Here is a 21,715-nt window from a genome sequence, read left to right on the forward strand (position 1 = left end):
TTACTGTCTACTGGTTCACTTAAACTTTTAAATACCAGGAAGTGATAAAGAAAAACACAGTGCTCTAAACATATAAGGTTTAAACAGGGTTTTAGGGCTGAGGCCTACTGAGCAGTCTGTTAAATTTGTATAAATTAGAGAGTCAGCGAGCAGTTGAAATCAGCTGACTTTTAGCCAAAATAGGCATGACAGAACACAGCCACACACAGAAGGATGACGGCGTTGACATTGACTACGTTCCTCCACAGAGGCACCTCTGAGGTGTCTGTCAGCTTCCTTTTCAGCTCTTCCTCCTCTTCTTTAGTCAGCTTGGGGGCTTTTTTGGTTTCCAGGCCGCAGAAGCACATCACCGCTTTCTTCAAGAAGCCAGGCTCATCATCCTCTGCAAAAGAAGAAACAAGAAAAATGAAAGTTTGCATGTATTTGTTTATATGTATGCGTAACATGTGTTAAATACTTGTCAGTTTCACCCAAAACACCCATTTTTTAAATTAAATATTTCATTTTGCATCTCAATCTCCTACCTGTGTGATCTGAGTCTGTGTGCGTTCGTGTGTGTGTGTGCGCTGCGTGGTGACGTAGGCGCGTGCATGTGTGCCCCGGTCACAGCTTCTTTCAGCATGGCCGGAGGAGCGGTGTACTGGCAGGCGCGTGACACACACAGATCAGACCCTTATTTCGGTGTTGCAGATGTGCAGTAAAGCAGCGGTCCCCAACCTTTTTTGCGCCACGGACCGGTTTATGCCCGACAATATTTTCATGGACCGGCTTTTAAGGTGTCGCGGATAAATACAACAAAATAAAACTAGTACCGGTACCGAAAAAAAGAAAATTTATTCATAACACACGTGAAAAGACCAAGGAAAACCGAATAAACGATAAAAACGACTCACGGACCGGTACCGGGGGGCGGGGGTTGGGGACCGCTGCAGTAAATAGCCAAAGACCCAGTGCTGTCTCCAGCCTCTTACTTTAACGCCAGAACACAACGCAACAACAACAGGCCTAACACATGAACGGATTACATATGAATTAGGGCTGCCACGATTAGTTGACTAGTCACGATTATGTCGACTATTAAAATCATCGACGACTAATTTAATAGTCGACGCGTCGTTTGAAGCTTTGTAAGATCCCAAAAGACGCAGGAATAAGTAGTAGGATTTAAGAGTGTAATAACGGACTGAAACAGAAGATGGCAGCACTGCATGTACAAGGATGCCAGCTGCCATTAAACCCCGAAGAAGAAGAAGCTGTGTCCCAATTCATAGCGCAGCCCAGCTCAGTTTCCAACAATGGCAGCAGCTAGTTAGTTTTAATATTACTCTTATTATTCTTTCTGGGTCACAAAATAAATGTTTAACATATTTTCAGGCGAGAATGTAGCTGTGTAAACCTCAAATACCTGCTCAGTTTATCAAGACACCACATATTTTCAAAAGCAATCCGACGTTTTGCGCTCCGACGTAAGTAACAGACGTCTCACCAGCTCGATAGCGAGCCGGGGGCAAGGCTCATTAGAGCCCGTGAGAACACCGGACTCCCGGCAAATCGTTTTCAAACCCACCGCCATCTTTCACTACTCAGGTTAAATATATATAAGTCACTTAGATAACTTAAAAATGTTATTGTTTGGCTTTTTTTTAGTATTTTATTTATTCCTGAGTAAATCGGTTTGGCTGAGATTAAAGTTATAGTTTTTACACAGCTGAACAAACGTCAAGCAGACAACTGATTATCAGAAGTGTGAGATGGTAGAGAATATACTCCGGTGTCCCGTTATATTTTAGATAGCAAAGAGTTTATTAAACTTCACCTAAACAATCTGCAAATGTCATTAACATTTAATAAACTATCATCTTGTCCTTATTTTTAGTTAGCACATACCTTAAACACTTAAAGCTGTAAGCTAATGATAGTTATATAAGAGCAGATGCTGGTGCAATAAGCCAGCGGTCCCCAACCTTTTTTGCGCCACGGACCGGTTTATGCCCGACAATATTTTCATGGACCGGCCTTTAAGGTGTCGCGGATAGATACAACAAAATAAAACTAGCACGGGTACCGAAAAAAAGAAAATTTATTCATAACACACGTGAAAAGACCAAGGAAAACTGAGTAAACGATAAAAACGATAACAAAATAACACTGAAAACCGATAAAAACCCTGAAAACTATACATTTCACACCTGAGCCTCAACTCTCGCGGCCCGGTACCAAACAACTCACGGGCCGGTACCGGTCCGAGGCCCGGGGGTTGGGGACCGCTGCAATAAGCTGTACGTTTTACGTCCAATGGATGCATGATCTGATTAGTCGACTAATGGCAAAAATAATCGGTGACTAGTCGACTATCAAAATAATCGTTTGTGGCAGCCCTAATATGAATGCATATTTACTGTGCTATATTTTACTCTGCTGCGTATGTTAGCTCATTACCGTCTGAGTCCACACTGTTGGAATCTTGGTTATCAGTCCAATCATCCATCTCAAGATCGACCCTCTCCTCTGTACAGTTCCTCAGGCTCCAGCACAGTCGATACAACTAGTCAAACAGCACAAAATGTGGTGAAAAATATTATCAGAAAATGTATCATTTTATTTTACTTCTTAATAACTGATTAAACACAGTTTAACAAGGAGACTCAGCAGATATGAAGGTTAAAGCAGGTTAAATCCCCATACTAGATCAGTCTGGTGGAAGCTGGAGGATGAGGACAGAGGGAGGGTGTGTTAGGAGGCAGCAAGATAGAAGAAAAAAAGCAGGAGTGTAGAGGCAACATTAAATGTAGGCTGGTTACAACTATGGCTGGTAAAGGGAGAGAGCTGGCGGATATAATGAAGAAGGTAGATGTATTGTGTGCAAAAGAGTAGATGAAATAAAAGCAAGGCCAAGAGCACTGGAGATGGATTCAAACTCTAGAGTGCGACCAATTTCAATGGTACGACTAAAAAAAAATCTTAGGTCGCTGGTGCGACCAACTGTTTGAGTGGAAAAAAAAGACTCTGCAACTCTGAAAGTCTCTGTGTGGTCAACAACAGACACACATTATGCCTCTGTCGTGGTCTAAACCAATCAGGGATAGTCAGGGGCGGGACCTCTCTGATTGGTCTAGATATTCCTTTAGCCTTTCGCGAGTACGTTTGAAAGTGCAGGCGGATAGAGAGAGGTGAGTTGCTTGAATAAAGCGATATCGATTTATTAAATCTGAATCGACTTTTAAATATAAACGTATTTTGCCAGAAACACCAGAATCTCAGGTTAAAGCTCACAAAACTATTTCAACAACCACCAAACAGCAAATGAGAGCAGGTACACAGAGCTACAGGTTTTGTCTCTCTCCATCCAAAATTCACTGAACCAGCAGCAAAAGACGATCCAAACTACGATTCACATTTGATAAATGTCGTCATTAATTCCCTCTTACTTTTTCAGTTTTTTTTTCTTCCACCACGATAAAATCACACTTCATGCACAGCTCTCTCTCTCTCTCTCTGTACTTCAAGAACAGTTTCTCATCTCAAGTCTCTGTTTTCGGTATTATTCATTTGCTTATTACCCACCAGTCTACCGTTGTTTACAGCGCTGTCGGCCGCTGTCTTTTTTTAAATTTTTACTTTACTTAAATGACCTCGGACAAAGCCTAACTTCTGCTGGTCAATACTGAAGAAATTTAAACTTTTTAAAATTATGTAAAATTGCAGAATATTGCAGAATAATTTTAAATGTAAGTTTTCTTTTAAGTTTTTTGTTATAAAAAGCCAGGCCAGGAAAATCTCCTTCATTTTTTCTGTGTTTTATTCTCAGTTACTTTGACACAAAGGCATCTGCTGTGATGCTCACAATTCTGATGAAGTCACACATGTATCAGCACTGATAAAGGATCAGAATTATAATATTTCTGACTGTCTGCGGCAAAGTTGAATTGAATTGAATGGATTATAGAAAATGGTGATGATACCCAGCCCTAGTGAGTAGCCTAGGCCCGACAGAAGTGGATGTAGCTGTGGGTAATAAGAAAAGATGAAAAGAACGATTGACAACTCTTTTGTTAAGGCCTGATCCGTCTGAAATTCATAGTCAGTGCTCTGACACGGAGCCATCAGTATCTAAATGCTGAAAAAATACATATATCCAGAAAACACATTATATGCTGTGATAAATGCACTGCCCAAGTGTCCCCTCTCCCCACAGCCTTTCAGCGGCAGGCAGCAGCAAACAGGTCGTCAGAGGAGGCCGATGTGATGATTAAGTTTAATTTTGTTTACAATATTACCAAAGAATGCCAATGCACTTTAAGCACAAGCACTTTTTCAGTAACTTATCTTTCTTGTACAACTGTGCTCCAAATAAAGAACTTTGTGTTGACAAGATTGTTAGTTAATCATTTACAAATCAATATTGTCTGTATGGACAGCAATCCCCCCCCCCAAAAAAAAAAAGAAAAAAAAGTGCACATCTAAAACTGTGGTGTTAAGCAATGCGGTTTAAATATTTGGGTGTGCCTAACTTTGGTGCTGGTGCAACTGGCAAAAAGCAAAAAGTTAGTGTAGAGCCCTGTAAGAGTATATGTATACTGCTGTAGAGGTGAAGAGAGTGTCAGACAGGATCTTGAGAGGTCAGGAGGTGTTGTAGATGTGGAGAAAGTATATGGTAGGGTGTCATCAGCATGAATGGAGCAACAGAGAAAAATATATGGGTGCATTGGTATTTTGGTGTCTTAAATTAAAAACTTACATGTTTGTCGTCAATAGGTTTGGTCATGAGAGACACTGCCAGCATGATGATGCCGGAGATGACAAACAGAATGAGCCCAAAGTAAAGGTAGTGAACTCCACATATGATAGTGGGACAGTTACTGGGGATAGCACAGCTACCTGTCCCATAAATAAACTCAGTAATCATCCTGCTCAAGCCCATACACAGCCCAATTATGAGGCCATAAAATGCACCCTGTGGAAAGAAAGAAAAAAGGACAAATATTACTTTATATCGAAATACTTTTAAAAAGTTTAAAGGTTTTAAAAATGGTAAATAAATACAATATAGTAAAATAGTAATAGATAGCAACATATATATGTATATAATATTGTATTTGAAGAAATATTTTTGGATAAATGCTTCTTGCTAAAAGGGAGATTGAATCAGCGCTACATTTGGATGCATATTAAACAGGAAGCTGGAATCATGATTCTTACAGTATATTAACATACCGGCATTTGTAACTCTTGTTGCATCCTGTGTTTAATATATACAGATCCAAAATATAAAAAATGTGTCTACAAAAAGTAGTTGGACAGTTCATGAAGGAATATTTACCACTTTTGCCCAAGTGTAATACTATTTTGTGGTCAGGACCTACTGGGATGTTACGCAAGCTGATTAGTGATTATTTATATGGAAACCAGAGATAACTATAAGACAATTAAATTTTGCAATTTAATTAGACTTTGAAAGCAGGGGCTCACAATCCTTCTGACTTGCTGAGTTTTAAGTAGTAAGTGTCTGCTAAGATACCACGGGGATGAATAGTTCGTGGTGGCCTAGCGCTTACAGCAATGTTGCATTTTAATCTGTTGGTTTTACATTTCAATCATGATGTGGAAATTTTGTAATAATTAAACAACTTATTAATAATTGAACTTTTTCAGTGGTTGTGGGTGGAAATAACTACTTTGCCAAGAAGCACTCTGACAGCTCTATGTTATTCCCAGTCCATCTACTGAGCCAAGCTATGAACTACTTGGCTTATTTTTCTCTACAGACTTACGGATTGGTTTAATCATTTATCCCTAAAACTCAGCAAAAACGTAAACTGTTTTTCTTAAAGTGTCAAATGACAAAAGCTTTGCTCTTGATAACATTTTCCTGACTAAATCCCAGAGGTATGTGAAGGATTCTTTCACTGCGCAAAACCGCACTGAAGAACAGATTTCTTTTTTATTTCATGAAAAAGGCAAGCAAACATTGAATCAAGGAGGCAACTCACAGTCTCATTGACACGTTTGCAAAAAATGGCAAGCAAGAAGACAGCTGCAACAGGTGGGGCAAGGTAACTGGTGATGGATTGAGTGTAGACAAAAAGCTGACCACTTTGGGCTGCTTGCACCACAGGAATCCATGCTATGCTCACACCAATCAGGGCCAAGATAAACAGTCTGTACATAGTTGAAAAAAAATGCAATCAGTATTCAACACTTTAGACAATCATTCCATCAGACACAACAACAAAAATGTGTTTTACCTGCCAGCAATCATAAGTTCCTTCTCACTAGCAGAGCGACGGATCTTAGTGTAGATGTCCATGGTGAAGAGAGTACTGGCACTGTTGAAGATAGAGGTAAGGGAGCTCATCAAAGAGGCCAGCATCACAGACAGCATAAGACCTCGCAAGCCTGAAATAGAGTAACAGATTAAAAAGTAGAAATATAAAAAAATCTGCAATTATTAAAAGTTAATAAGACAAAGGTCACCAACCATTAGGCATGAGTTCAACGACCAGTTTCGGATACGCAATGTTGCTGCAGCCCACCCTGGTCCCACAGTGTTTTTCACATTCATCTGGATCCACACATGCTACCACATCTAGATTAAAGGCAAGAAAATCCACAGTATTTCAGTTTATCACAACTTTAAATATACCAGTAAGCTTGCTACATAAGTTGCATAGAACAGACTCTTAAAACCACACACTACACTCACCTGTGTACAGGATCCTGCTAATCATCCCGGGGAAAACCATGAGGAACATGGGCAGTATCTTCAGGTAACCACATAGGATACAACCTCCTTTCACGTGAGAGAGACTCTTGGCAGAGAGGCAGCGCTGCACAATCACCTACAATTAGGAAACAATTGTAGTACAATTCAGTGGTGGTAAGCAACAAAATACATTTACTCATAGAGCCAGATTCAATGTGAAGTATTGTAATTTCACAATATTGCAACAAGCTGAGAAATCAGACAGCAAGAAACTCACAAGGAGGCACTGAATCTTCAAATACTGCTGTAAACCCTACAACTCCAAAGGCTGTGCTCTTTTATTCTGCATTTAAAAAGCATACTAACACTGTGCTTCCAGCAGGTTACTATCACTGTGCATAACTTATAACATATACATCTCTTTATATATATATATTCTAAGTCTAAACAGACCTGCAGCATGGAACAAACTATAACAGCTACATAACAGTAAACATAAATTTCTTCAATTCAGTATGAAACACAGTGTTCCAGAGGCATGATGGGAAATTAGATTTAGACACTCCCACACTCCACACAGCCCTCACCTGGGTGGTTAGCTGTCCCCAACAACCCACATGTTTGTGTCAAAATCTTTGAGATGTTGGGGGAGGTGACACTGTCGTTGAGTCAGATTAGAAGATTCCTCAGTGGTCTCTCAAGTTGGGTTGAGAGTCTAGGGTTAGTGCTGGGGCCCAGAGTGCATGAGAGTCACGATGGAGCACAACCACCCTTTTCTATTCGACCAGCCACACCATGTAAACCACATCTGGAGGTCTGTCATACACATTGCAGAGTCCAACGCACTGGCTCATCAGTTTAGGAGAAATGCTTATCTTTCTCTCCAGGTTGAAGGCCCACACCTGCTCCCCAGGTACTAGACCTTTCACCCCGAATCATACAGTAAGCATGTTTCTGCTGGGAACTTGCATCAACGAGGGCCTACCTCATCAGCTTATGAGATCCCCCAACTAGGTGGTTAGCTGTCTCCAAAACCCCATGTCATGTCATGATCCATGTCAAAATCTTTGAATTGTTGGGGGAGGTGACGCTGTCGTTGAATTGGCTTTGGAGATTCCTCGGTGGTCTCTGAAGTTGGGTTGAGGGTCTACGGTTGATGATGGGGCCCTAAGTGCAAGACAAGGAGTGCTCATCATGGAGCAAAACCACCCTATTCTATTTGACCAGCCGCACCACTCTTTCCGCTCTGAGTAAGGTTGCTACCTCTAGGCTAGGCAGGTGGTGCTTCAGCAGCTTCACAAGGCTTTGTTCCTTGTCTTGTTATGATCAGCAGTAGTCTATTCTTCTTAAATTCCAGCATCATGCTATATCCATGTGTTTTCTCTCTTCATCCACGTCTTCTTTATCTGTGGTTTCTGCTCCTCATGTTAAAGTCACTCAAATGTTAAATTCTTGGTAAGAAGACATACAGCGAGTTTTAGCCTTTTCCCACCTTTATTCAAATTTCTATTACTGTTTACAAGTACTTTGTTCTCTGGTCTTCATTAGTCTACAATCTCTTTTGTAGGCTCTCTCTCTGCTCTCCTTGCCTCAAATGGTTTTCCAGCATTATTGCAGACTCTCTTGTATCTCCTGACCATTGTCAATTCTCAGCTTTTTGCAGGTTCTGTGCTCTTCCTCCTGGCCTCTATTGGCCCTTGAGCGATATTGTAGGCTCTCTCTTCTTTCCTGAACTCTCAGCCTTTTGGAGATTTTCTGCTTTCCATCCTGGTCTGGTCTGGTCATCTGATGGCCCTTAAGTCTTATCGCAGGCTCACACTCTCTTCTGGCCTCTGACAGGCCTTGAGCCAAAATTCTCTCTCTCCTCCTTTCCTGACCTCTGTAACATTGCAGCCTTAATGCAGGCTCTGGCCTGGCCTCCAACAGCGTTCCAGCCTTATTGCAGGCCTTTTTCTTCCTACTCACCTCTGTCAACCCACAAATCTTATTGCAGGTTCATATCACTCTCTTCTGGCCTCTGATGGCCCTTAAGCTTTTATCGCAGGCTCATTTTCTGTCCTGCTTCCCTTTTTCCTGTTTGCTATCTGGACCTTTTCATCAATTGACTATATTTGTCATGGTCCCTGTGCCTCCCCGGCCAGCCCAGTGTGGCCACAAGTGTTGTTGTTTTTCTCTCGCTCTCTCTCTCCTACCTGTCTGCCTGGGCGGAGCTCTGATTGGGCTCCTGCCCTTGGCCACGCACCTGCAGCTGATCTCAAGCGATTGCAGTTCTCTGGCTCTTCTTAAGGCTGGGGCTCTGAGCTATTCGTCGCTGGAATATTGAGTAACTCTCGTTAGTATTGCCTGGCTTCTTGCAATTCTACTGTTCCCGTGTTTGCCTTCGACTTACCCTCGTCTGTGTAAATAGGTTTACCTGGATCAGCCCTTCTGTGACCCCTGGACCCCGTGAGTGAGAGTGAGCTGCTTGTGTGGAGACTGTTTGGACGAGGAGCAGAGCGAGTGCGAAGAAGTGTGTGTCCCCAGCCTGTTGATCCCCGGGACCCTGGTGTTTCCCCCCACCCCTTCACGTGTATATAGCGCACCAGTGTGATTAATAAAGTGTCGTTGAACCGTGCTACCTCCGTCTGCGCCTGAGTCCGTTCCACTCCCGTGACAATATTCTGTTCCTTTGGTCATGTAGCTGCTAATTTTAATGTGCTTTATAATATACAAAACTGATCTTCCCAGGCTCTTATGTTTTTCTTTTGTGAACTCTTGTTTTAATTTAAATCATCTCTGGATTTGTAATCTGGTATGATGGGTCGTCTGAGTTTAATTGCCAAATAACTTAATTGAATTCTGTGTCTTAATAAATCATGGATCAGTTCTTTCAAATAATCTTTTGTTAGTGAGATAACTTTACACACAAGATTAATAGGGAAGATCTATAATGACTCATCTACCTGCTTTTCTATTCTATTCTTTACATCCACTTCCCACATCAGACTCAGTCCTGACATCCTTGCTCTTGTCCAGCCATTTTTCCCTGCCCTCTCCTATGGCATTATTTTTGTGCCACTATTCTGAGCACACGTAAAAAATATTTGCAGGTGCAGGTGATGCATTTTGAGGATAAATTTATTTTGAGCGAAGAAAATCTAAATTTGAGTGAACAAAATTCATTGCTGCGTGCAAGAAATGTATTTCAGTGTTTGCTATTATCCACACACACACACACACACACACAATAGCAGCCCCTCTCGCTCAGTTTTTGCATTTGCACTTGCTCGCAATGTGTTGCTCGCACTCTCAACATTTCTGCCCGTGCGCGTTCAACTCTTTCTTTACACCGTTATATTTGTGCCACAAAACCAGCCAATCACAGACTTGGATGCAAAAAATCTGATTGACATCTGAAGACAACACATATTTGCATAAGTGCTTTAATGTTTTCAGAGATGCCTGTTACCCAGTAGCTGACCGGGTGGTCACTCGGGTTAAACATAATCTATAAGGCTGAACTGACAAAAAATCAGCCGACTACACCACCAGGTATTATAGGAAAAACCATAAAGCCTTTGAACTAAAACAAACGCTGTTGTGACAGTGATGTACACTGTCTTGTTGGTATATATGTATGATTTGTATCACCTTCAAATCAAATTCAAATTCAAATTTTATTTGTCACATACACAGTCATACACAGTACGATATGCAGTGAAATGCTTACACAACTGCTCGTGACCTAAAGAAAAAAGAAAAGGCTATGAATAAGATAGGAAATAAATATGAAAAATTAAAAAGGGTAAATTTAACTAGGAAGGAATAAAATAAAATATAAAAATTAAAGTTAAAAATTAGATAACTGTACAACACAAATTAGAATGAAGGGTAAATTTAACTGGGAAAGAATAAGATACAATATATAAATTAAAGTTGAAAATAAAATAACTGTACAACAAAATACACAATACACAGTATAGAAATATATAAGAATGTATGAGAAATATATATATATATATATATACACACAATAACAGCAGCTGTACAAGTATTAAATGGAAATGAAGAGATATAATGTCCAGTGTTGTGCAGTCCACATTATTAAGTGTCTTGTGCAGTGCAAATATGCTTAAGTGATGAAGTGAAAACAATGTCCAGAATGTCCAGTGTGTGTGTAAGAACTATATGTGTGGGTCAGTACTGTGTGGTGGTGTGATTGAGAGACCGTATCGCCTGCGGGAAGAAGCTCCTCCTCAGTCTCTCTGTGTCGGTCTTCAGGGAGCGGAATCGCTTTCCTGACCTCAACAGAGAGAACAGTCCATTGTTGGGATGGCTGAGGTCCTTCACGATCTTCCTGGCCTTGGTCCAGCACCGCCTGCTGTAGATTGAGTGCAGGTCAGGGAGCTCGGAGCGGATGGTGCGCTCAGCTGATCGCACAACCCTCTGTAGAGCTCGTCTGTCCTGCATGGTGCTGTTCCCGAACCAGGTTAAGATGTTTCCCGTCAGGATGCTTTCTATGGTGCACGAGTAAAAGTTCCTGAGCACCTTGGAGGGCAGTTGGAAGTCTCTCAAGCGTCTGAGGTGGTAGAGACGCTGTCGGGCCTTTTTCACCACGGTGTTGATGTGACAGGACCATGACAGGTCCTGCGTGATGTGAACTCCGAGGTATTTGAAGTTGTCTACTCTCTCCACTGGGCACTCGTTGATGACGGGGGTCTGGTAGTTCCTCTCCTGCTTAGTGCTGAAGTCCACTATCAACTCCTTTGTCTTACTGATGTTTAGAAGGAGGTTGTTCCTCTGGCACCAGTTTTCCAGATTCCTAATCTCCTTCAGGTAGGCCGCCTCGTTGTTGTCAGAGATCAGGCCCACCACGACGGTGTCGTCAGCAAACTTGATGATGGTGGTGGAGCTGGTAGTGGCCACACAGTCATATGTGTACAAAGAGTACAGCAGGGGGCTCAGAACACACCCCTGGGGGGCTCCAGTGCTGAGAGTGGTGGAGGCTCAGACATGTCCGCCCATCCTTACTGCCTGTGGTCTGCCAGTTAGGAAGTTGGAGATCCACTGACAAATAGATGAGCTGAGTCCCAGGTGCTCCAGTTTAGTGGTGAGTGTGGAGGGAATTATGGCATTAAATGCAGAGCTGTAGTCTATGAAGAGCATTTTAACATAATTCCCCCTTCTAGTGTCCAAGTGAGTAAGTGATGTGTGGAGGAGATGAGAGATGGCATCGTCTGTGGAACGATTTGGACGGTAAGCGAACTGTAGTGGGTCCAGTGTGTCTGGTAGTGAAGAAATTATGAAGTCTCTGACCAGGCGTTCAAAGCACTTCATCACTACTGAGGTGAGAGCTACAGGGCGATAGTCATTGAGAGAAGCAGGGTGGGGTTTCTTCGGGACAGGAACAATGATGGACTCTTTGAAGCATGTGGGGATCACCGACTGAGATAAAGAGATGTTGAATATCTCAGTGAAGCTGAGATATTCAACATCTCTGAAGCAGGAGCTAGCTGGTATGCGCAGTCTCTGAGGATACGACCTGGTATGCCGTCTGGTTCCTGCTGCTTTCCTGGTGTTCACTCTCTTGAAGGCTCTTCTCACGACATGCTCGGAGATGACGAGCATGTTTTCGGTGTTGGCAGTATCTTCCTGTCTGCAGCCGTTAGCGCCGCTAGCACTAGCATTGTTGGAGTCCTTAGCTGCAGCCTCGAAGCGAGCATAGAAAGTGTTCAGCTCGTCTGCCAGAGTCATGTCCGCGTTCGTCATACCGGTTGTTGGTGCTTTATAATCCGTTATTGTCCTTAGTCCCCGCCACAGGCTCCTACACAGCAAATTCAAAAGTGTTAAATGTTTTGGTGTTAGTAGTCTTAGAGTTAATTTTACTCTAAGTAGAGTCACATTCTTTTAATGTAACTCTGAGGTGTAAAATGATAGTAGTTAAAATCGAGTGTTAAAAATGAGTGTTTCTATTTCAAATCTGGAGGTGTTACAATGGAAACATTAACTCTTGACCTCTTAACTCTGAACTCCTACAGGGGATACGACACTAATAGAGTAAATTCACAGACTCCGCCCCCAGCACGGCTCCAATCGAAGCTGAAGTGAAGCCGTTTCAAAACATTTTGCTCTACATATTTGAGTTGTTTGCCATGCTTGGTAAGTCATTTTTTCAAAGATTGTTTCAATTATTATTATTAGCTTTTACTCCTGTGGCTCTTTGGAGTTGAGACAAAGCTGTGTGAAAGGCATTAGCCATGTTGCTCGCTGATAGCATAATATTCTGTTTTAGCTAGCTGAAAGGTATTGTTTGCGGGCAAATACCACAGCCTTGAAAAAAAGCTTGCATGTGAATTTTCAGTTAAATTTTTTGGTCAAATACACCTAAAACAATGTCTAGAATGTGAAATGTTGGTATAATGGTGCTACTTGAAGCCTGAAAATGATCTCCCATAAAAAAACGAGCAAACAGCAGTAGCAGATGTCCTGACTGGGTTCTACGTTAGCGTTTAGATCCCTCCAGAGTTTTGTGCACACGGTTTAGGTAAAAATGAAAAAGGTTGAGGTTTTACATTTAGTTCAGTATTACCTGTTGCCTGTGTCCTTGTCTTTTGGGAAAATACTTTACACAAGTAATGTCTCAAAAAGGATTCCTTTTTTTTTTTTTTTACTGTGCTGCAATTGATTTGTGCCATTAATTAGTGTCAACTAATTTTATTCAATCGCCACATAGGATATGCTTGTGAAGATGGAATATGGGGGAGAGCAGAAGTGCGTTGAAGTTCCACAAAGTGATGAATGAAGGACATGTATATTGTATTTTGTATTTATTAAAATAAGTGATGAGAAGGCTGTTATTTGCATTTACCAGCTCACCTATGTCAGACCTTTGATAAACAAAATTCTAATGAAAGTGAGAACATGTACACTGTTACATCTTTCAGAAAATGTTTTGAAATTGTGGTGCACAGTTCAGAATAAATGTTTTTCAAAAACCATTGCATCTTTTTAGTAAATGTTTATTTCCAAAAGAAATTTCTAGAAGTTCAGAACAGTAAAATTCTCGCTTTTTAGAATTAATTAGAAGATAACTCTTACGTAGTTAAACTAAAATACTCTTTGAGAGTTAATATATAAACTCTTAACACCAAGTGTTAAATTATCAACTCCAGACAGATTTGGTGTTTAACACTAAATCAGAGTTAACGTACCAACTCTCCAAAAAGAGTTAAATTAACACTCTCTGGTGTGGACCCATATAGACACTTTAATAGTGTTGAAATCAAATCTGACAGTGTTAATTTGGACATGCTGGATTTGCTGTGTAGAGTCACTCTGTTGGAGCTGTGACTCTAGTTTCCTCCCGTAGCGCTGCTTCGCCTCTTTCACCGCCTTCCACACGTCATATGACGCGGCTTTGTATGGGTCCATGTCCCCCGTCGTGAGTCCCATGTTGTAGGCAGCGGTGCGATGTCCCAGTCTGCGTCGTCTGGTGCGTCCTGTAACGCGGCCACCAATTGGTCCGTCCAGCGCACAACCTTCCTCTGAACCGGAACTTCCTGTTTCCGCCTTTGTTTGTATTTTGGCATGAGGAAGATGGCGGCGTGGTCAGATTTGCCAAATGGAGGGCGAGATTGTGCCTTGTAGCCGTCCTTGACCGTAGTGTAGCAGTGGTCCAGTGTCTTTTCACCTCTGGTGGGGCAGGTGATATGTTGATGAAAGTTCGGCGCTGTGCATTTGAGGTTGGCACTATTAAAGTCCCCCGTCACAATAAGCGCCTCGTCCCGGTGTTGTGTCTGGAGCTGTGTGAGTGCCTCATGCAGCTCGCATAAGGCGGCGACCGTGTCCGCTTGTGGTGGAATATAAACGGCACTTATAATGACCGATGTAAACTCTCGAGATAGATAAAAAGGACGACACATGATGGACAGTAGTTCCAGATTTGGTGTGCAGGAGCGTGTGAGAGGAACAACGTTCGCACTGGTATGCCCAATGGCCAGTCCAGCTCTGCGGTCAGCTAGTGGGTAACAGGCATCTCCGAAAACATTAGAGCACTTATGCAAATATGTGATGTCTTGATAAATCGAGCAGATATTTGAAGTTTACACAGCACAATTCTCGATTGAAAATATCTTAAAAGTTTATTTTGTGATCAGAAAGAGTAATATTTCAAACTCTGTGTTGCTCCACCACTGCCTCGTTTGAGTTTTGGACGAAATGCATTCTGGGATATTGCATTTCGTCATTTCCAGCTGATTCCCAGGTTCCATTTCCAGGTTCCAGACCAAAACAGCCAATCAGATTTTTTTGCATCCAAGTCTGTGATTGGCTGGTTTTGTGGCACAAATATAATGGTGTACAGAAAGATTTGAACGCGCACGGGCAGAAATGTTGAGAGTGCGAGCAACACATTGCGATGATGCAAAAACCTAGCGAGAGTGGCTGCTATTGTGTGTGTGTGTGTGGACAATAGCAAACACTGAAATGCATTTCTTGCACGCAGCAATGAATTTTGTTCACTCAAATTTAGCTTTTCTTCGCTCAAAATAAATTTCTCCCCAAAATGCATCACCTGCACTTGCAAAATCTTTTTATGTGCGCTCAATTTTTTTTTACATGCGCTCAGAATAGTGGCACAAAAATAACGCCATACTATCCTTGCTACTCCCCTCTCTGCATACTTTAAATCTCAGTGCTTGTCTGTCATTCTGCCTTTATGATTCCTATTCATGCAACCCAGGTCCTCCTCATTTCTGCTTCACCCTGTTTACTCATAGATGGACCCAAGAATCTATCTGCATTTTCAACACCTTGAACATGAATTTCTTTCAATTGATCTGTTCATATAGAAATAGTAGAATTTAGTATGAATATATGAACACACCGAGGCAATCAGTTGAATTTGTCTCGGTTTTTCACTACAGACTGGTTGCTAAAAACTGCAGTTGAGCTGCCCAATGCTTATTTGCTTAACTCACCTGATCAGTGCAAAAGTACCAGATGCACTGAATAGTGAGTCCAAACACGAGACCAGGCCATGGGAGGTCTCCTGTAACTGGATCCCTGAAGAGATGGAAGGAGTCTGGCCGGGGCTCATAGCAGTTTGCACTGATGTTACCCGTGATTGAGGGGATTGCTTGCATGTAGAGTTTCTCAAAGTTTTCATATCCCTTCACTTCATTAAAAGCTGACGAAAATCATGTGCAAGTTAGATCAACATTATTATTTATTTTGTAACTTTCCAACAAATACTTTCATTTCAAATATTTCATATTACCAAAGCCCATCAGAATGAATGATCCAATAAGCATGATAAAGGTTTGTAAAGTGTCCGTGTAGATCACTGCTGCCAGTCCACCTGGAATAAAATATATGATGTTATCAGTCTGTGAAAATCTTCACTTAATCACTTGAGATTTTATCAGCATTAATATACATAAAAAGTCCTCTTCAATAAACTCATCATGTCATTATGTAACTACTCATTCTTTAAAACTTGTAATTGTGGATGTGTTGTTACAAAACAGCAACAGAAGGCCAATTCAGGCTTATCATAGTCCATGGGCAATCAACCACAGCAACTCAGCAAAGATAAACCAACAATGAAGAAAGAGAGCGATTGTGTGTGTGTGTATGTGTGTGTGTGTGTGTGCGCGTGTGGCGTGTGTCTACATCTCCATATACGGCCTATATATTACTTCTTGGGTAGTTTATGAGGAAAATGTCTGTTTGTAAGTTCAGTAAAATAGGAAATGATTTTTTTCCCCGTGTACAAACCTGTGACAGTGTACAGTGCCGTAATCGCCAGAAGTGCAATAACAGCGAGGTAGATATTCAACCCAAAGGCCTGCTGGATGAAAATTGCACCCGAGAAAATGTCTGCCTGAATGGGGAGGGAAAAAAAGTGGGATTTCATTTAGGATCATCCAAAACAGGTACAATAGAAATATTATCTGCTTTTCTTTCAGGAACTTACTGAAATTTTGGTGAAGACATATAAGACAAGGGAGAGAAGAGAGAGATAAATGCAAATGCGCTGTCCTCCGAATCTCTTCTTCAGGTACTCAGGCATGGTGATGATCTAAATACACCCACATGAGATTTTACTCATTAATCATTGCTTATTTAGAAAGGGTAAATAAATATATATATATATGAGGGCTTTTGTTTACCCCAGCTCTAATGTAGATGGGCACAAAGATCCATCCCAGGATAACAATCGCAAAAAGAGCCTGAAACACACAAATATGCAATAATCAGGAACCCTGTTTACTTTCATCCTTTTTTCCTCTGCACAATGGAGCGCTCATAAAAATCAATAAACTATGAGCTGACATGAACTGATACAGTATCAGAGGTGAGAAATTCTTCTATATAACAAGCGATAATGGATCAGTGGCTCAGGAACAGTTACTCACATTCCATTCAAATCCACCAATGGCTATTCCTGCAGCTGCGCCAGTACCAGCAATTCCTACGAAATGGACACTGCCAATATTGCTGGCAAACAGCGATGCTCCGATCTGTGGAGAGCACAGTTCAATCTGTCAGTAGGTCCATTTGTAAATTTAGGAGACTTAAGAATTCATTCAAGAATCAACTTGGTTATGCTTTTTATTAGTGGTGGGAATTTAACTTGTGAATTGCGATTAATTAATTTCAAAGTGGAATCAAAGGGGAACTTTTACCAATGCACGATTTCCTTGTATACCAATTACACTGATGCACACGGTTACAAAAATGGAAGAATCAGAAGAAAGCGCAAAAGGGACTTTGCATACCACCGAAGCACTTCAACCTTACGGTACCATCTAAATGCAAAAACATGTTGCAGCGAGCACAGAAACCGTGGGAGCTGTTAGCGCTAGCAGTTCGACTACCAACAAAAGGTGTCAGCAGCCCAAAATTGATGAAATGACTGGTTTCGGGACCAAAATTAGTAAGTCAACATCGGACAAATGTACAAATTCTCTCGCAAAATGGATCGCTGGACTGTAGACCACTATCAGTGGCGTTAGAAATTGTGCTCCAGATTCAGATAAGGAAGCCCTGTGTAACAGGGCCCTGAGTTTGTACAGAGCAGAAAATCACCATCAGTGAGACAGACTGGTGGTCAGGTCGAGCAGGGATGAACCCAGTCCTGGCCTGCAAGTATTTGATAAGTCCTGCCTCTTCTATCCCATGTGAGAGAATGTTCTCACTTCCAGGTTACATTGTAACAAAAAAGAGAACTGCTTTGAGCTCTGAAAAAGTAAACAGGCTAGTTTTTTCTAAGTAACTGGCTGATAGAGGTTGACAGTAAATAAGCATGGAGGTATTGTGAGTCCAGTGAGTTTGTTATTTTTTGCACTAAAATGTTCGATGACCACACTGTTTTAGCCTAATGTACAAAATAATGTTGGTTAAGGTTACTCAGAGTTTAAAGGTGAAGCTGGTCAAATAATCCTCCTTTCTGCCTTATTTTTTTTTAAAGAATTAAAACTCCACTTTATGTTGAAATTGTTATTATTATTATTTAAAGACAACACCTTTTTGAAAAATGTACTTAAAGTACTTAAAATAACTCTACTTTTAAGTGTGTCCAGTTTTGGCCAAGGATATTATTATTTTTTCTGTTTTGCATTTAAATACAGTTTAAATCCTTTTTTCCCATAAATTAAAAGAGCTTCAGTTGACAATATTCATGTCAATGTCTAATATTTCTTCTGTCATCCACTAAAACCCTTTAAAATTAAAAAACATTTGCACTTCTTGTGCGATTAAATGTGATTAATCAAGATTAATTACAAAGCCTCTAATTAATTAGATTAATTTTTTTAATCGACTCCCACCCCTACTTTTTATGCTAGCCCATATTCTCAGTATATTGTGTAAATATTAAATGATTTAAACATTTGATTACTCAGAAGTAATTAAGATAGTTTGTTAACCTCAAATAACTCCATAAATCATATTTATATGGGACGTTACTGTTCTTAATCTCCATTCCAAACTAGACTAGTAACCAAACCCAATCATGCATCACATTTATCAACCTCACATCCACGGTCAGTATAGAATCACTAATGAACCTAACATGCATTTTTTATGGTTATGAGATGAAACCAGGTGCCTGGGAAAAACCCCGTGCATAGGGGTGGGCGATATAAACGATATACGATAGAAACGATATAAATTTGGCCAACGATAGAGATTTTGACGCTCTATCGCGATAGTGCATGTTGATGATGTCATCAAGCTACGCCTGTTTTGGTTGAAAGCATCGCAGCGGCTACAACCATTATCATCTGCAAATTATGCCGACGGTCATAGCAAAGAGATGAAGCACTTTTGAAATATGGGCAAAGACAAAAACTGCGCTTCCTCCACTTCCGTATCATTGATTCATTAATGTTGAATTCTCTCGCAGCTGCTCTATTCCCATGTTGTTGCAGTATATTAATAACTAACCTCGTATTGTGGATGAATAATCTCAGTTATTCTCCTGACTGAAGTTTGCCCCGTGTACAGCATCCTGCTATGCGATTGCATTTGTCCCTAACCACCAGAATCCCTCACGTTAACTTTTATCGAGTGGAGAAAAAGTTAGCGCTCATCCTCCAGCTTCACTGTGCTAATGTTATGCTAACATAGCTATGTCGCTAGCAGTCACGTAGCACAACATTATATACCAGGTAGTCCAACTTCAGTAACCCTGCAAACACCACTGCTGTTTAGTTTTCTGTCTTTATTTATGTCGGAAGTGATAGCAGAGCTGTACGTTTTACTTCGTTTCAAAAATCTCTCAGTCAGAACATGGTATGTCATGTTTAGGTGGAAACTAGCGGGCTAACTTCCTGCTAACTTCTAACTCCATTAAATTTAATAAATTCTGTTTTCATGAATGCCTGGATGTTAAACTTAATTGTTGCACCCGATAAAGCAGCAACGCTGATGATTTTATTACAGATTAAAGAATTTAGACCGTTTTTAACTCTCAGTGTTCGTTTGACTTTGGGACCTGAAGACGATGGAGTTTTGGACCCAGATTACTCCGTGAAGCTCCTCACTACAGCAGCCTTTCTGCACGCCAAAATCTGTTCGAGGTCAGTAAGCACAACCAGAATTCATACATAAGGCACACTCTCGATTTTTGAGAAAATGAAAGGATTTTAAGTGTGCCTTATAGTGTGGAAAATACGTTATACAGAAGAAAAGAATATATCACAATATATATTGTTACCGCACATGCTTCAAATTATATCGCGATATGAATTTTAGGCCATATCGCCCAGCCCTACCCGTGCATTCAACATGCTTTAGACTTGCAGTCATATTTTAACCACATATTCATACAGCACATTATCTATCTCACATCCATGGTCCAAGTAGAATGATCAGCTATCCTAAATTGCATGCCAAGATTTGAACCTGGGGACGTTCTCGCTGTGACATGACCATGATAACCACCACCGTGCCATAAAATGCTTCTTTTATGATAGCTTACATCACATTTTATTACACAGCAATAAAAAAAATGTTAATGGCTCTAAATGCAGGAAGAATACTGTAAAGCATCTAATTCTAAATATAAAGATACTCACCGGCCACCATACCATACTCCTCCCTGCAAGGAAGAAGCCACCTACAGTGGATCTGTTAGTGTGGACCATAGACTGTAACAGGACAAAAGCACGTTTTAGAAAATCCATCCGCAAAACTGTAACAGACTACATTGAAGGAACAAAGACATCCAGACTAAAGAGGAGAAGAAAAACATGGCTTGTTAACAGCACTCAGTCACTCGACGGTATGAGGGTGTCTTACTTCCTATGCCGTTGCAGCTTGCACATCTGTAAAGGAACCTTTAATGCTGCAAGGTGTTGTATGTGCAGATTCTAGAGCAACATATGCTCCCATCCAGATGACATCTTTTTCAGTGAGAACATTGTATTATCCAGCAAGACAATGCTCATTGCATCTATCACAACAGGATATCTTCGATGTAGAAAAGACTGATCTGCCCTGGCCTTAATCCAGACCTTTCACTAACTCAAACCATTTAGGCAAAAATAAGAGGAACACCCAGGAGTGTTGAGCAGGTAGAATCCTACATTATTAGACAAAAATGGGACAAAATTCCTCCATCCAATTCATAATTAGGATTTTTTTTTTTTAATGATGCATGTTTTTTCAGGTTAATTTGAAATTTCCACTAGAAATAAAATATGCATTTATGAGATTTTCAAATCATTACATTTAGCTTTCATTTACGTTTTACACAGTGTCCTGACTTTTTTAGAATCAGGGTTGTAAGACACATTAGGACACATTAACATACAAACTATACTAAATCTTCTTAGCTGTAAACAGTTTATAAAATTTTTGAGGAATTGCAGAGAAATTGGTTTTAAAAGTGATTGCAAAACTTACCCAAACTCCAACTGCCAAGACGACCAGGAAGTACACCACAATAACAGAGATATCTGCAGCATTATTAAGAGCCGTGGTGTTTTTTGCATCATTTTCTGCATTTCTGTTTATATAAGAGAATCCAAAATAAGAATAATCTTGAGACATTTTAGCTGAGGCAGACAACAGCAGTGTTGTTTGAGTCGGCTCTGTTTGAAGCGTTTACAGAAAGCAATTACCTTTATAACCTTTGGTGTGCATGTGAGAGGGAGATGAAAGCAGGAGGCGTAGATAGTGTAGATGTAAAAGAAGGGAAAACAAAGAGTGGGTTTGTCTAAGACATTAACACATACTCCAGTTGGCTGAAGGTGGATGCACATATGAACGTTACTGATTCAAGAATGTTGACCTGAAAAATGTGTTAAAATGTGTAACTGTTTACCAAATAACATTGTTAATTATAAACCCTACAAGGGAATACCTCAAGTAAATACACCAGGGTTTGTAAAAACAAAAACCTACAGGAAATATTTGCATTGCAATGACTTATAGCTAAAATTTAATTCAGTCCAATTGATCCAGTCCAATCTGTTTGGATTTTGACACCTATGCCCATCAGTAAAATAAGCATTGCTATTAAAC

General features: G+C 40.7%; 1 protein-coding gene across 1 annotated transcript; it reads right to left on the reverse strand.

Annotated features, from left to right (window-relative positions):
- Positions 1–170: 170 nt before the first annotated feature.
- Positions 171–21,241, reverse strand: LOC102781846 (sodium/glucose cotransporter 1-like). The gene is made up of 15 exons (XM_087844468.1): positions 21,095–21,241; positions 20,266–20,337; positions 17,101–17,205; positions 16,855–16,914; positions 16,659–16,763; positions 16,460–16,565; positions 15,960–16,040; positions 15,661–15,869; positions 6,704–6,839; positions 6,479–6,586; positions 6,246–6,396; positions 5,991–6,159; positions 4,739–4,954; positions 2,440–2,545; positions 171–382 (listed from the first exon to the last, which is right to left on the reverse strand). The coding sequence occupies exons 1-15, from the start codon at positions 21,239–21,241 to the stop codon at positions 171–173; spliced, it is 1,983 nt and encodes a 660-aa protein (XP_087700594.1).
- Positions 21,242–21,715: the final 474 nt, after the last annotated feature.

Source organism: Neolamprologus brichardi, chromosome 7 (genome assembly GCF_056152115.1).
Source record: "Neolamprologus brichardi isolate AB-2024 chromosome 7, ASM5615211v1, whole genome shotgun sequence".
Classification (NCBI taxonomy): Eukaryota; Metazoa; Chordata; class Actinopteri; order Cichliformes; family Cichlidae; genus Neolamprologus; species Neolamprologus brichardi.